The 16,310-nt window shown below is 39.5% G+C and overlaps 1 protein-coding gene across 3 annotated transcripts in view; it reads right to left on the bottom strand.

Moving 5' to 3' along the window:
- Window positions 1-16,310, bottom strand: part of MAST4 (microtubule associated serine/threonine kinase family member 4) — a 300,676-nt gene that overhangs the window by 171,325 nt on the left and 113,041 nt on the right. The window contains exon 2 of one of the 3 annotated variants that reach the window (XM_082783233.1): window positions 6,592-6,666. The exons of the other annotated variants lie outside the window; for them this stretch is intronic. Coding sequence (XP_082639359.1) covers window positions 6,592-6,666 — 75 coding nt within the window. The remainder of the gene's footprint in view (window positions 1-6,591; window positions 6,667-16,310) is intronic. 3 annotated transcript variants of the gene reach the window in all.

The following is a 16,310-nucleotide window of genomic DNA, read 5'->3' as shown; positions in this document are numbered from 1 at the left end:
TTTTTTTGGACCACTAGCATTCTAGCAAAACTGAGATTAGGATGCAGATAATCTTTTGGTTTATTGCCATTTTATAGCCAATTTCATCCCACTCCTCGTCCAATATGGCAGACAGATTGTTCCAAGTCAAACTGCAGTAAATCACATCAGCAACAGTATTAACTTTGTGCAAGCATTACATTTTTCAAATTTCCTTTTACCTTTGACTGATCTTCCTGTTCACACTGTTAATAAGGTCTAACAGGGTAAGTGAAGGTTGTTTGAATTTATATCTCTATTTAGTATGCTTGTTTGCAAGGTTCTGTTGTGAAATATCTAATAATTAATGGAAAGAACTCCCCAAAGGCACAGGGGTTTCATATGTGAGTGGTAAAACTGTCCATCTCAAAGACTTCCTTGGTGTCCACTTCAATTATGCATCTCTTTGACATGAAATTAAAAAATTGAAGAGTAGACAGATACAGCTTCTTCTCTACGCTGTTTTTAAGCCAGCAGGAGGCAACACAATCTCAATCTGCCACAGGGAATGGTATAAAAAATTCTTCCTACTTCCTACATTGATTTATATGAGACATCTGACAGTCTAAGTCCAGCACCAGCATGAGTCTGCATTCATGCTATCAAGACCAAAACATTTAAGAAAAGCACCAGCGTATTCCAGATAATAATTTTCATTATTGAATATAAGTGCATGCAGAATAAAATCATCTTTGGGGGGAGAAAAGGGGCTTTTTGGTGACACAGACTGGTGACAGTGAGTTTTGTGTTTCTTTTTTCTTCAGTTCTACAATTCTGTTCTACTCCAACCCTTTTACTTATGTCCACACTTTGCAGGCTTCCCACACTACACTTAAATAAGGATGTATGCCCACCAGTTTAACTACATCTGAAGCTTTAGAAGTTCTTCAGTTGCCTTTTTGTATACATACGGGCATTTACATAAGTCAAAGAATTTCTAATACTATTTCTATCCAAGCTATTTCTATTTTTAATCAATCAGGAGGCATGCAAGCACACGGATGGATGCCACACATTCAAAGTAACAGCTGCAAACTTCTAATTATAAGTTGGTACTACCTTCTACAAAACAAGGGTTTTAGTAAGGAGAAAGGGGAGTATTATACATTTATTTTGTTTCCATTCGGGAGAAGTTTATAAAACTGATCTAATACAATGAATAATACACTAGTGACAGACTTATTTGTTCAGAAAACCAGTTCTGTAAGGAAGTCAACCCTGACTTGCCAAAGAGAACACCCATGTGTGCTATCTGGCTGCAAACTATCTTCTGCTTCTATTTATATGACTGCTAGACTCTTCATGACCTTTGGTAAATATAACCTTCTAGCAATCAATTGGCCATCAAATCAAATCAAACTACTATCGGCTGTTGCCAGAAAGGAGTGTTAAGGAACAGTATTTCTTTGCAGTCCCCAGCCTATAATGTATAATTTCTTTTTTTAAATGAGATCATGTGATGCACAAGTTACAACAATACCTTACTCCTAAAGTAGACTCATAGGCAAGAAAACATGTTTTTTAAAACCTTTATTTGTATATGCTGCAGAAATTCTTCAGTCTAAGTTCAATAAAGTTTACTGTACTCTAACTGCTAAAGTACTCACATCACAATGACTTAAAACATAAATAAACTTAATCTCTGCTGAACTGTCCTCTCTTTAAAATCAGCTTGGTGTTTTTCATTCAATTGATTCTTCTGTCAGCATTGTCTTTTTTTTTTTTTTTTTTTGCAAGCTAACAACATTCAAAGCAAACTTTGTAATTGTTACAGATGTGCCCAAATTATAGCCCCAGCCTCTCTGGAATACAGCTTTATTCTTAACATTCTCACCAGCTTTATTCTTTTTACTGAAACACCTCAAGTGTTTGGGAATAGTCTGAATGTTTTCCCTATGCCTCTTTCTCAACCTCCATGCTCCCATATCAAATTGATTTTTGACCATTACCTTTCCCAGCTTTATAGATGAGTGCTTCCTTTTGCCTTTAATTATTTACATAATTCCTGTAGCACTTTAACATTGACTACCTGTGCTCAGTTTGTGACTCTCAAAAAAAGTTCCAACAAACAAACTACCCTGTAACCTTTTAAGCTTCTGTTTCAAGGCACCACCAAATTATGAAATATAACCAGTAAAAGATGGGTACAAACGACACCTGTACTATCTTCTGTGTATGCCAAAAACAAACTCTGCTCTGTGTGTTTAAGTGGACTAGTTAGAAGCCACCATTTTTTAGCATCCACGCTGCCTGTCAGCTAGAAGATGCTATGACAACAAAAAGGCTACTTCTGATCAGGCAGACACCAGCACACAGCTAGTACCTCACCCATCCATCCGGGAGTAACTCAGGCTGGAAAGGACCCTGGGAGGTCATCTGGTCCAACTCTCCATGCAAAGCAGAGGTAACTTCACCGTGAGATCATGTTGCTCAGGGCCTTTTCCAGTCAAGTTTTGAATATGTCCAAGAATGAAGTTTCTGCAGCCCCTCTTTGTCCAACTTCTTGCAGTGCTTAAACACCTTAACTGAGAAAAAATTCTTCTGCCTATTTAGATTTTCCCCTTCTGGCAACCCATGTTTCCCCTCTCATCTTTTCACAATGCACCTCCATGAGTTATAAAATCTTCTCTATAACCATTTATTAGACAGTGAAAGACAGCAATTAAATCTATCTCAGCTTTCTCAATCCTAAACAAAGTCAGCTCCTCAGCCTCTTCGTGTACATTGAGAACTCCAGTATCTCTCTTGTATGGGGGGCTCAAATCTGGATGCAGCTTTTCAGATGCACCTGTAAAGTGACAAACTGAGGGAAGCAGAGTGTTCATAGGAACTTACAGGCTAAGCACTTTGATTTTAAGTACTTTCTGCATAATTTGTGATTACAGCAACAAATATATAAAGGTCATATTCATACCTTCAGCTGCTGTTTAGCACAAGTTATGAAGGAAAATAAATGTTTCTGCTACCGTTTGTGGCTTCTTGTTCTGCTGCCAAATGGTCACTCATCCCAAAGCATAATGCGAGGTAAATCAACACTGATATTGATCGGAGCAAGTGCTGCTCCAATACCTAGGGAAAACCCAGAATAGTCTCTCTCAATACCTTTTTATAATTTCCCCTCACAGATGCAGGCATAAGCATCAACTATTCCCAGCCTGGCAGAAAATTTCTGGCAAAGCAGACTGAAGACATGAGAAACCTATGGAGAAGCAGCTTGTTACTGTCTGAAGCCCAGCTTTTCCCAGCTTGCACCAAATCCATGAAGAACCACAATGCTATACACAAGCTTATGACAGACCTGTTGGTTGACAAGATCCACTGTGCAACAGTAGACATCACATATGTATGTGATCCATGCCTGCAGTACTATCAGGGTGCTGTCAGGGTCCTTGCCCAAGGCTTCCCCTGATGCAAAGTGTAGACTGAGGAATGAAACAGGATACACCTCCCAAGGGCTTCTTCAGTTTAATTAACCAGAGGGTTATTGGCATTCTAACACTTCACAGAAAGTGACTGGCTGACATAACACTTGAATACTGCAGCTGGCTATGCTAGCCCAGTTCACAGCACTTTATCTTTATTACTGTCTTTTATCAGGACAGGCCAAGATCCTCTCCCTTCAGGAACATTGGTCAGCAGTCACTCATCAGCAGTCAACACACATCCCTTGCTACTTTGGGTCTCCCCAGTCACTAACGCACACACGCACCTCATACAGGTCTAGTATATGATCTGCAGGATGCAGGCTGAGACCTATGTCAATCAGCCGTAATCAGCTGAACACAGGTGGAGGATCTTATGGTCAAGTTGTACACCAATATCCTCCAAATTGCTGAGCGACATACTACCTCTGCAATGGATTGATTAGTCACTACGCACAGAGAAGATAAGATGTGGCTGGGCTTCTCAGGTCTCCTTTAACCAGGCCGACACCAACACCAGCATTAAACCCAGCTCATACGTCCTCTACACACATACAACGTGGCCTGAGCAGAACAGTAAGGTCTGTGCATTTGTCAAGAGCCCTCAAACATTCAAAGGCACCCTTGTCACCAATTATATACTAGCAGCTATTTTTCATCATTAAAAGCACTAGATATAAAACAATCTGTCCCACAAACACAAGCAGCTGCTGCTTCCATGAGCAACACTGCCTTGTTCGCAAGTCTCCCAAATATATTTCTTTTCCTATGCCCAAGAGGTTAGGAGCCAGATGCAAGAAACCCAGGGATCAGACATGCAAACCAAAACATCCTTACAAGCCCACCAGCGGACTTTCCTAGGCATAAAAACAGTATTCCTTTGCAAGTCTTTGATTGTCTTACACCACCCCCAGCAGTAGCCCTGATACAGGCAACAGTTTCTGCAAGCTGTGCAGCCTGGGCTTCCATAACATCCTGCCACCTGGGCAAACAGCTGCTGCACAGGAAGGCAAAAGGAATAAAAGGGATCCCACCAATCTTTACAGAGCCAAGAGACAACAGGCCATTTCAAAGTAATGGGTTTGTTTGCTTTTTAAAAAAAAAAATAGGAAGAGCCAAACCAACATGCTTAAAGACATGCCAGCTTTGTTGATGGCAATTCACTTCCTCTCTTCAACCTAAAAGCATCAGGCAAGGTTCCCCTGGCTTTAAGAGAGCAACAAGACCAGCAGACTGCTGGCTTCTGCACACCTAGCCCTGACTACCAAGAGCAACTGGCAGCTCTTCCTGAGGCAATAAACTGAGACTGAGTTGTGTGATTAAAAAAAAAAAAAAAAAAAAAAACAACAAAAAATAAACACACTGGGAAAGTTGACAGTCTTGTTGCCTTTCTACAGCTTCTTACTTCTGGAATTATTTGCAGTTGACTCTCAGTCCTGTCCTCCTAGTCTTGATGCAGAAAGCTTTCCTGGACCCCAAAGCCCCAAAAATCATCAATGCCTTGTGGGACCAAGCAAAACAATTAAAAAAAAAAAAAAAAAAGGCTGCCTCAAGGGCACTGCAGCAGGTATGTCTGCAGAGGGGCAGAGAGTTTGCAAGTTAACTGTTTTGTAGGGCTTGGAGGCAAGCTACATTCCTCTTGTGTGCTAAAGCATCTTCCAAGCAGATGGTCATTCACAGGCTGCTGACAATGTTTATAGGTGGAGAGGTGTGGGATGACATGCTTAGTGCTAAGAGTTCCCCTTTGGATGTTGGGCTGGAATCCAGAAGCAGTGAGCTGCCAATGGACTTGTCCCAGTGCATCAGGATATCCTCCCAGCAGCAAAGACACGAAGCTAGCACAGCTTATGTCCTCAGGATAGCACTCTAGTATGCATTTTTCCTTTGGCTTTTCACAAAGAGGGAATTACCTGGAGTGATTCCCGTGTATATTAATGCACATAGAAACGGTCTTGTCAAGAAACAGTATAGAGTTAGCAAAAAAATAATACCTGCTCCTAAGTAAGCTATTTAAAGAAATAAATATTTCAATCACTTTTGCATCTGTAACCCCAGAACTGCCCTTTCCTAGCCCCTCAAAAGGTTCTGACAATGTGGTACTTAGTACTGAAAATGTTGCTACAGTCCAAAATGAATAAATAATACAATTGCCATCAGTAGAAGTCAACACAACTAAAACCTAGTGAGTCAACACACTTAACAACAGAAAGACTCTGTCTAACAACAGTGATTTCAGCCACAATTTAGAAAGCAAGATAAGAGTTTCTGTTCATGTGTGAAGCAATTCTTTTTTTTTTTTTTTTTCTTAAAACCACAGATCAGAATTCTTTCAAGACCAGGACTACCACCACTGATCTACTTCAATCTGTATCAATTGTTATACAAAAATACTACCATCAATTTTTGCACATATCAAAATCAAAAGCAAAGTAGAAAGCAGGATTTTTGGAGGATGGTACTAACGGATACACAGCTTAATTTTTGCTTAAATCTAACAAAAAGTAGCAAAAAACAGGTACAGCTGAACAGCTACAGATGTTCTGAAATATACACTATAAAACAGTTTATTAGTCTAGATATTAAAAGTTCTGCAATAACATCACATTCACTGAGTATCTCAAACTTTTTTGCATACTGTTAACAGAAAACACCTCTAAAAAGGTGGATCAGTCTTGTGAACCTAACCAGTACTGCTATTATACATGTTAATATATGCTTTTGATGCCAAAGTCTTTTTTTTTTTCTCTGAAAGTTCCTATCAGAAGTTGATAATAGAATACTTGATTATTTTTCATACCTTGCCAGTATTTTAATCAATTTAAGCCTTTTGCTTAAGGCACAAAGAATTGACAAGTTGAAGAAAATAGACATAATGGAAAATAATCAAACCAGAACAGTCCACACAGCTTCTTTTCAGTATGCAGATACTTCTAAAAATTTATCCCAACGTTTTAAAGTACAAGAGTTTCACACCAATAGAATCTCACCAGTGCTGAAATTCACCTTTAGAGACAGAATGATCATATCACTTGCAGACAAGTAATAACTGTATCTCCTACCAAGCACACATAAGGTCTTCTCTTTAGTAACAAATATTCTGCTGACATAATATTCCACTTCTTAAAAATGGTCCTTCAATGAGAGCACTCACTTTTGAAGCCGCTGGTTCCACTAGTCTCTGACGGTGACGTGTTGAGCTGAAATGACTCTTCTGAGGCGTCCCTTCCTGACAGCGAATGGAGAAAGGAGAGGGAGAAGAACAGAGAAAAGGGAGGGAAATGGATCGTGGAGGGGATGGAATGGAGGATGTTGGAGAAGGGAGAGGGAGAGTATTTAACTGAACTGCATTTTCACTAACTCTGTAAAAGCTTTATGAAATCAAATTTCAATAATTTCATCATACAAATATCAAAGAAAATGAACCCTTTGGTAGAAATAGCCTCATAAGGTTTTTATGCATGTATTATTCATATGCATTTAATGATGCATATGCTGTGTACTTTAAATAAGCATATATACAAGCCTACTTCATTTTTAGATAAGCACATTAAGATCAAGATTAATTTTGCTATTCTCATGTCTTTATATTATCTTGCATTTTCTATATCCATGTAAGAAGCTGCACACAAAAGAATCCAACCCATCAGTCATCTTGCCCAGCTGGATCTATACTCTAACCCAAAGATCAGCACCTCTTCTAGTGAAATACAACTAAGACTTCCATTCTCCACCCAGAGCTTCAACAATCAACTACATTATGTTTTAGAGATTTGTACCTAGCAGAGATTAGTACCTGTTCCTGAGAAAGCTTGAGAAGTAAGAGATTCACCCATGGCAAGGATAATCATTTCATCTTTCAAAGGAATCTGAAAGTGCATTCCACAGAAAAATACAGAAGCACCACAGTCTTTGAATTATTTAGGATAATACCTTGCTGTAACCAGGCTGAAAATTACCTGGATTTGCTGGAGTTGCAAAAGTAAGACTACCTCTTAGACTTTAAACAGAAAACCAAATGGTGCACTGTTTGTTCTTGTTACTTCATTTGGTTTCCCCATCTTAAGTAAACAAAATTCATATCAAACAGCCTCTAGAATAGGGAACCAGTTTGTCCCTAATGTTTTCCTACATGGAGCTGCTTGCATTTCAGAAAAGTAAAAACTAATACATCATCCCAATGCATACTCAAACTGCTTAAATACACACAAAAATTGAAACCAGAAACAAATATAAAGTTTGAGCAAAAAAATGTATTTTGAACAACTAAGTTGTAAAGTTTTAGTTTGTACAAGGGAGAAGTTAAGTATTTGCTTCTCCTTTTCCTACAATAAAAGGAAAAAGCGCCATAGGTTTTTATTTATTTTGCTGGGCTTCCGGTCCATCAGACCAGTACATCAGATTATTAGAGAGGCTTTGTATCTTTTTCACATTCACGCTTTACCCTTTACTGAAATTTTCATCTTGATATTTTTCAGACATCATAAAGCTGTATCAAAGAGGTGCTCCTCTAACACAACTAAGAAATATTCTACACGAAGGTATTAGAATGAAGAGCTTTTATAGAAAATGATTATATTTATCCCTACATCTTGACAGACTAAATACTTACTGCCAGCTAAACAGTTCTGCAATGTTTTAATCATCTAAAACAACAGCACTTACTCTTTTTGCTTTCAAAGTTCAGTAAATTTCTAAGCTAATTTTCTATGCAAATTCTACTGAATATGGTTACTGAATTTTCAACAAGTAATTCATCACAAACAGACTGAAGATTAAACAGCTACTCTGTCATTTCTAGAAATTTTAAGGCAACCATAAAATTTAACTTGCTCTTTAACTTCATAAATATTACTTTTATCAAAAATAAGCACACTCTACTGTGTTTCAAATTTCAGCCTTTATTTAGGCTGAATAAAATAATAAAAAAGTCATATAATAAAATCATTATCAGATGTTACCAAGCTGCCAGGATTATAAAATATTTATATAAAATATGACATATTATAAAGCATCGTAATATGCAAAAAAAGTATAAAATGCCTAGCAACTTCAATAATATGCTGCTTTATGATCATCATCATTGCTGAAATTCGACTGGCGGTCTCATTTCTTTCCGACAACAGGAAAAAAGGCCCATCACCACCACTTAGAGGCTTTGTAAAAAGAAGTAGGTTCCTGGAAAAATCTATAGGATGCAATGAACTATGAGTAGAACATACTACCTCCAGAAGACACACTTTTTTCACATGAATTAACAGCTATATCTAGGAGGCAAAAAAAGAAAGAACACTGCAAGCAACTAAGCAAAGGAGCAAGAACACAGTAGTGAAACAGAGTCCCCTTGCCTCTGTCAGAGTGCTGGTCAAGAGGGTTGCCAGTAAAGATATACTTTTCTTTCTCTGAGTTCAGTCTTTAGAAACTCATTCCCATTCACTCAGGAAACCATTAGCTGGAGTTCCTAACAATGTACTGATAGAAGTGCATGAGTATACTGGTTTCACTGAATAACAGTATGGAAATTTAAGTCAAGAAAAGAAGGTAAGACAGATACTGATGGAGCAGCATCTAGATCTGACTGAATTGCATGCTTAGTGTCTGACTGGAACTATTACTGTGTCTTTGGCAATAACCATGAAGTGCTCCTTAGTAATTCTTACTGTGAATAGTTTTACCTGTCTTGTACCAACAGAGCTGTGGGAATTAATCACTAATATTTCATCCTACCTGCTTACTTACACTTAAATGGCTTCCTGGAATCAACAGTACAAAATCATCCTCGATCAGTCAAATGCTCTGATACAGTCCCTTGAGGAAGGGCCAAGTCATAAAAAAAAAAATCATTAACTTCTCTAGTGAATAAGTGCATCCAGAAGAAGTTTCATAGAGAACAACCACAGTTTTGCAAGCTAATTAAGCACATGGGAAACAAGGCACACAACTCTGTTGACTTCAACATACATAACCAAGCACTTCCCAGCTCAGGGTTTTCACTGCAATTAGACAGTAAACGCTACTTCCTTGCTTCCACTTAAGAACCTATTCTCTTTAAAGCTAAATTCAGATGCACAGATTGAACTATGGAGTCCTTAAAATTTTAAATTTTCATTAACAGCTTTTGTAAAAAGGAATTTTAAAAGTGTTTACATGTATTTACATGGATACATAGAAATTACCGTCAACACATAGAATATTCTGTCACTGCGTTAACAGATCACTTCTTCCAAACTACAAACCCCATTAAATGTATCAACATGTTGAACAAAAATTAAACTAATTATGAATGTTTACTTGTATAGAATGTAGAATAACAGAAATCTTGAACATACATGTTTATATTTGATCACAAAAGATGAAGGCCAAAGCTCATCTGGAGTTCAATCTGGCTACTGCCGTTAAAGATAACAAAAAACGTTTCTATAAATACATCAACACAAAAAGGAGGACTAAGGAGAATCTCCATCCTTTACTGGATGCGGGGGGAAACTTAGTTACAAGAGATGAGGAAAAGGCGGAGGTGCTCAATGCCTTCTTTGCCTCAGTCTTTAGCGGCAATACCGGTTGCTCTCTAGATACTCAGTACCCTGAGCTGGTGGAAGGGGATGGGGAGCAGGATGTGGCCCTCACTATCCATGAAGAACTGGTTGGTGACCTGCTACGGCACTTGGATGTGCACAAGTCGATGGGACCGGATGGGATCCACCCAAGGGTACTGAGAGAACTGGCAGAGGAGCTGGCCAAGCCACTGTCCATCATTTATCAGCAGTCCTGGCAATCGGGGGAGGTCCCAGTTGACTGGCGGCTAGCAAATGTGACGTCCATCTACAAGAAGGGCCGGAGGGCAGACCCGGGAAACTACAGGCCTGTCAGTTTGACCTCAGTGCCAGGGAAGCTCATGGAGCAGATCCTCCTGAGAGTCATCACGCAGCACTTGCAGGGGAAGCAGGCGATCAGGCCCAGTCAGCATGGGTTTATGAAAGGCAGGTCCTGCTTGATGAACCTGATCTCCTTCTATGACAAAGTGACGCGCTGGGTGGATGAGGGAAAGGCTGTGGATGTGGTCTACCTTGACTTCAGCAAGGCTTTTGACACCGTCTCCCACAGCATTCTCCTCAAGAAACTGGCTGCTCTTGGCTTGGACTGGCGCACGCTTCGTTGGGTTAGAAACTGGCTGGATAGCCGGGCCCAAAGAGTCGTGGTCAATGGAGCCAAGTCCAGTTGGAGGCCAGTCACTAGTGGCGTCCCCCAGGGCTCGGTGCTGGGGCCGGTCCTCTTTAATATCTTCATCGATGATCTGGATGAGGGGATCGAGTGCACCCTCAGTAAATTTGCAGATGACACCAAGATACATGCATGTGTCAATCTGCTCAAGAAGGCTCTGCAGGAGGATCTGGATAGGCTGCACCGATGGGCTGAGGCCAACTGCATGAAGTTCAACAAGGCCAAGTGCCGGGTCCTGCACCTGGGGCGCAATAACCCCAAGCAGAGCTACAGGCTGGGAGAGGAATGGTTGGAGAGCTGCCAGGCAGAGAAGGACCTGGGAGTGATGGTGGATAGTCGGCTGAATATGAGCCAGCAGTGTGCTCAGGTGGCCAAGAAGGCCAACAGCATCCTGGCTTGTATCAGGAACAGTGTGACCAGCAGGGCTAGGGAGGTGATCGTCCCCCTGTACTCAGCTCTGATGAGGCCGCACCTCGAGTGCTGTGTTCAGTTTTGGGCCCCTCGCTACAAGAAGGACATCGAGGTGCTCAAGTGAGTCCAGAGAAGAGCTACAAAGTTGGTGAGGGGTCTGGAGAACAAGTCTTATGAGCAGCAGCTGAGGGAGCTGGGGTTGTTCAGCCTGGAGAAGAGGAGGCTCAGGGGTGACCTTATCGCTCTCTATAGGTACCTCAAGGGAGGCTGTAGCGAGGTGGGGGTTGGCCTGTTCTCCCACGTGCCTGGTGACAGGATGAGGGGGAATGGGCTTAAGTTGAGCCAGGAGAGTTTTAGGTTAGATGTTAGGAAGAACTTCTTCACTGAAAGGGTTGTGAGGCATTGGAACAGGCTGCCCAGGGAAGTGGTGGAGTCACCATCCCTGGAAGTCTTCAAAAGACGTTTAGATGTAGAGCTTAGGGATATGGTTTAGTGGGGACTGCTAGCATTAGGTCAGAGGTTGGACTCGATGATCTTGAGGTCTCTTCCAACCTAGAAATTCTGTGTGATTCTGTGACTATCAAAGTACAGAACTGATCATCATTTACATGTTATATTTGCCAGCAACACTTCCGTACAGTAGTGCAGAAGTATGATTAAGACAAGAAACAGTGATGTAAGCAGACTAAATCTTGGGAGGAATGGAGAACTCTATCACCAATATTAAAATATGTCAGAACAATTAACACTGATGGAAGAACTGGAAGTGTTTTTTCCAGGGACAGAAAAATCTTAACAACATCTTATACTTTTACGACTACTTATAATTTAACAGGTGATAACAAGATAAACACTTCTACACACCACTGCTTTTGCTGGAGTTCAGCGAGAGCATTTTCTACTAACATACACATTAGAAATACAAGGTAGTGCAGGAAGAAGTCTCAAAACACTAAGGTTGTCTGAGAAATTGTGCCAACTAGTCAAAAACAAATTAAATATTGGGTTTGCCCATATTTGCCTATAAAATATTTGCCTATAATATTTTTAAACTAGTTTTAGAATAATGTCTCTGAGCAAAGCATACGAATTAACCAGAGGTGGTGGGTTTTTTTTGGTTCTGTACTCTCTTCACCATTTTTTTTTTTTTTTTTTTTTTTTTTTAAGTACACACTGAGAAAGTGAAGCTACAATTACTACAGAACATGAGCACTCTTACTGAAATTGGAAAAAAAAAAAAGTCAAAAGGTATTTACCCAGTGATGTCCATACCCCACAGAGCACAATAGCTGATGATTTTTCCAGGATATGAGATACTAGCTCAAAATCCTCTACCTGCTTAATACTCAGGAGACAGAAGATTTACATCTTGTTTCTTCACCAAGGTATTTTAAATACTCTGTCTCAGTCTCTCTATAGACATTCCAATTTGTACAGCCACTCATTGTATTTGCGAGCAGAAATACTGCAGTCTGCTATTTAAAGTATGCATCTGATGGGGAAAAGATAAGGGTCAAGTGCCTGCTCCAAATCAGGATGAAAATTCATGACTGTTTCTCTTTCTCACTTTCAAAGCCAGTATATAATTCCTTTGAAGAGTCTTCTCTAAAAAAAGAATCGGAACATTTTTACAAATGTAAGATGGACTTGCTTGTATTTCTGAAAAGATATCCACTGGTTTAATGGAAAATGCACTTCAACTTGTCAAGTATTTCTGTTGATCTCAAGACTCTGCTTTTCCCAACATAATTTTTATCCCTCCTTAACAAAAAGCCTTCTACTCTCAGTATAACACCATGCAAACCCAGCTCTAACTCAAAAAGATCTGGTGAAAACAGTCAAAGATAATACATATCACAGGAAGGTTATGTCATATTTAGCCAACAAAAGATAGCGAGTAGTGCAAACTAACCCAAATTAATAGAGTCAGAATTACAGAAGGAGTTAAACATTTGGTTACAGTTGCAGAAGAGTTTGCCAATGGTGAAAGACAAGAGAGGAGACGAGTCTGGAGACAGTGAACTTCTGTTCTAGAGCACTGACAGCGCTATACATGTAGGTTCCAAGCACGTAAGTTGCTACAATATTCACACAAGGGCTTAGTAAGAAACTCCAAAAAGGAAAAAGCCCACAAAAGATAAAAATCTTCTCTACCCTAGCCCCTTACTAAGGGTCTTCTTCTTTTGAACAGTTGCAAACAAATGTAGTAGTATTTCAAAGGAAAGAAATACCATTTTCACTGATACATTTATAATGAATATTCTCTGTCCTCTGCTTCAATGTAAATAGGGTTACCAATACAATGGGAAAGTTTTCTCACCGCTTTTAAAGCGTTATTTGTCCTTCCATTACACAATATTCTAAATCCAGAGTGAATAATAGTACTAAAAGGTAGAAACTGCCATAAAAAGAAACACTCTTAGTCCCATCCAGAGAAAAATTAAAACTTGAAATAGTCTTCTGATTAATTTTTTTGGAATACGAAACCATTTTATGTAAAAGAATAAGCACAAGTATAGTGTGCACGTAGTACTCAAAAATTTGATTCACAGCAAATATAATTTGTTATCTTTTAACCTTTCCCTGACATCCAATAAGAAAGTAGGAGAAATTCCTTGGAATACAATCAATCAAAAGAGCAAAGTATTCATGAACACAGCAGAAAAAATGACTTATGTTTCTAGGTAAAATAAAAAAAAAAAAAAAAGCTTATTAAAGGTTTAAAGAGCATCTCCCAAAAGTAGAAGTGATAAGGTAACCTAGCCGTAGTAATTCCTGATAATTTTATTCAGTTGCCCAAGTAATTTAGTGGAGCATTATCACAGACAAAATCTTTGTAGTGCATCAATGCCCCCTTAAGCAGGGGAAAAAAAAAAAAAAAAAAAAAAAACAACCACACTATCATGCCTTTTCCTTTACCATGTAATATATAAACTAATATAGCTGAAAAATGGATGCTGAAAAGGGTCTCCTTCCTTCCTATTATGGCTTGGAATCACCATAAGGTCAACTTAATTCTTTCTTGACACTAGCTAGCAAGAGTGGTAATCTTCAGAGGCCCTACCTTCCCTCTCATTACATTATATTACATTAACCCATGTAACATGAGATCCTGTACCAAACTGGGAAGCTGGGAATTCTTCTGTTACTGGCATTTTATTCTTCCTTCCTGTCTCTCTTTCAGAATGTACTTCAGGAACAGTCCAGAGCTTTGACAAAAAGACAGTTTACACCAGGAAAAATCCCATTATAACACAGATGTCATTTCACAAGCATAAAAGTAGAACTAAATCAATGTGATTATTCCTATGACAAAGGAATGAATCTTCAGACTATTAAAATGCATATGTGGGCTGTGCCTCTAATGATACCAGGAATGTTAAAACCGTATAAGATTCTAAATCAGAATATATTCTAACAGCTCAGTTTTTTAGCACAAAATAATCAGATGGGTAGACTTGATGCAGTACTGTCTTGTTACGACATTAACATCAACAGATACGTGACACACTGCTAGACTGCAGAGTAGTTTTGATACTACCAGGTAGTGAAACTTAAAAAAGATTCCAGATTCATTATCCCCTGTGCAAAAGAACATGGGATATCTCCTTTTTAGTTTTAAATCATAAATACATTCCACCCACTTTTCTGCTGCTCATTTGGTACCAGCAGCTCCACCACTTGCTTGGACAAGGAATGAGTTATGGTGCAAGTTGTGCCACGGGTCCCCACCAAGAAGACTTCAACAATAACCAGATTCAGGAGTTCCTCTCCACAGGTCTCCCATTAGCTCATTCCTACCCTGAAGACAGACCTCACTGCTCCCCATACCAAATCTGTACCAAATTTGTAGTTCTATCCTGTGAAACAGGATACTGAAGTGATCCAGGTTACACACAGCTCATACAGAGTCAGAAGGGTCATACCTGCTCCCAGGGTCAGCCAGTTTGATAAGCTGATAGAATAGGGCTATTGTGAAATTGATCACCGATGACAACAGCTAAACTGGTGAGTTCTTATGCCATACTGCTGCTAAAGCTCTTTATAATGAAATTGTCAGCAAATTCAAATAAGGATGAATGTTTGTCACTGGGACTTAACATATGGACAGAGATAACTTGAAAGTACAACAGAGATCAGCAATTGTTAACAGAAGTTGCCAGGACAGTGCATGCAAGAAACAAAACTGGAATTAAAGATAAGAACAAAGGTGAGAGTAGAGAGAAAACAGAATGCAGTTCTTTCACTATGGAAGAATTCAATGCATTTCTCATTACATCGTAACCTTACACCCCCCTGGTATTACACTCCAGCTGATAAAAAATTCTTTATGCACACATCAGCTGTATGTACTGCTCCAGACAGGGTTGTCTAATAAGGGCAGACAAACCACAGAGAAAGAAAAAGCTAGGATCAGGGTCAGTGTTTCAGAGGCAGAACTACCTTTCATTTGAAAAGGAAAAAAAAGAAAACCCGCACACTGAAAATGCAATGCATTCAGAGAAACTGTACAGTTACTACCAGCAAAGCCATACTGTGGATCCACGATATCCTCACAGGGTGAATGTCCTTTCCAGAGGAACAGGTCAGCTGCAATTGATCAGTTAACAGAAGCAACAGTCAGAAAACTCTCTCTTCACAAAGGCCAGCATGATTCATGTCACCAAGGGCAAATGGAGGAGAAATGGCAGCATCCTAAGTAATCCCTATCCAAGGGAAAGCATTTTAGGTAGATGGCATGCAGAAAACTGGTCAGGAAGCAGAAAGGGTCAGAGACTTATTTCATGTTCTAGGTTTGCAGTCCAAGAAATAACCTTGTAGAAAACAGAAGTCTCTGAGGAAAAAAAAAAAAAAAAAAACACAATAGAGAAAAGGGGCACCACCAAGCATTGATTACAATATAGTTTAATTCTGAAGGCACAGAAGCCAGAAGGCAGGAGAAGGAGAAAATGTGATTTTGGCTGCATAGGCTGGTAAGCCAATTAAGCTACATACAGGACTTAACACCACTACCAAAAACAGTTTCCATGTAAGAGCAGTTAGCGCTGATAGCAGAGTAATCAGAGATACCAAAAGCATCTGAATTCTGTGTCACAGGCACATGCTCTTACCATGAAGAGATTTCTATCTCCAAATAGAAGTGACAACTGTCCTCTCTTTTCACCCCATTTTTATTAGCTGCCAGACCAAGCTCGGAAGCAACAGTGGCAGCATTCCATAAGGGGAGATGAATATACCAAC

The sequence above is a fragment of the Aythya marila genome (genome assembly GCF_965140915.1).
Source record: "Aythya marila genome assembly, chromosome: Z".
Lineage (NCBI taxonomy): Eukaryota > Metazoa > Chordata > Aves > Anseriformes > Anatidae > Aythya > Aythya marila.
The sequence above is the reverse complement of the archived record's forward strand: the minus strand, read 5'-3'. Positions and strand labels throughout refer to the sequence as shown.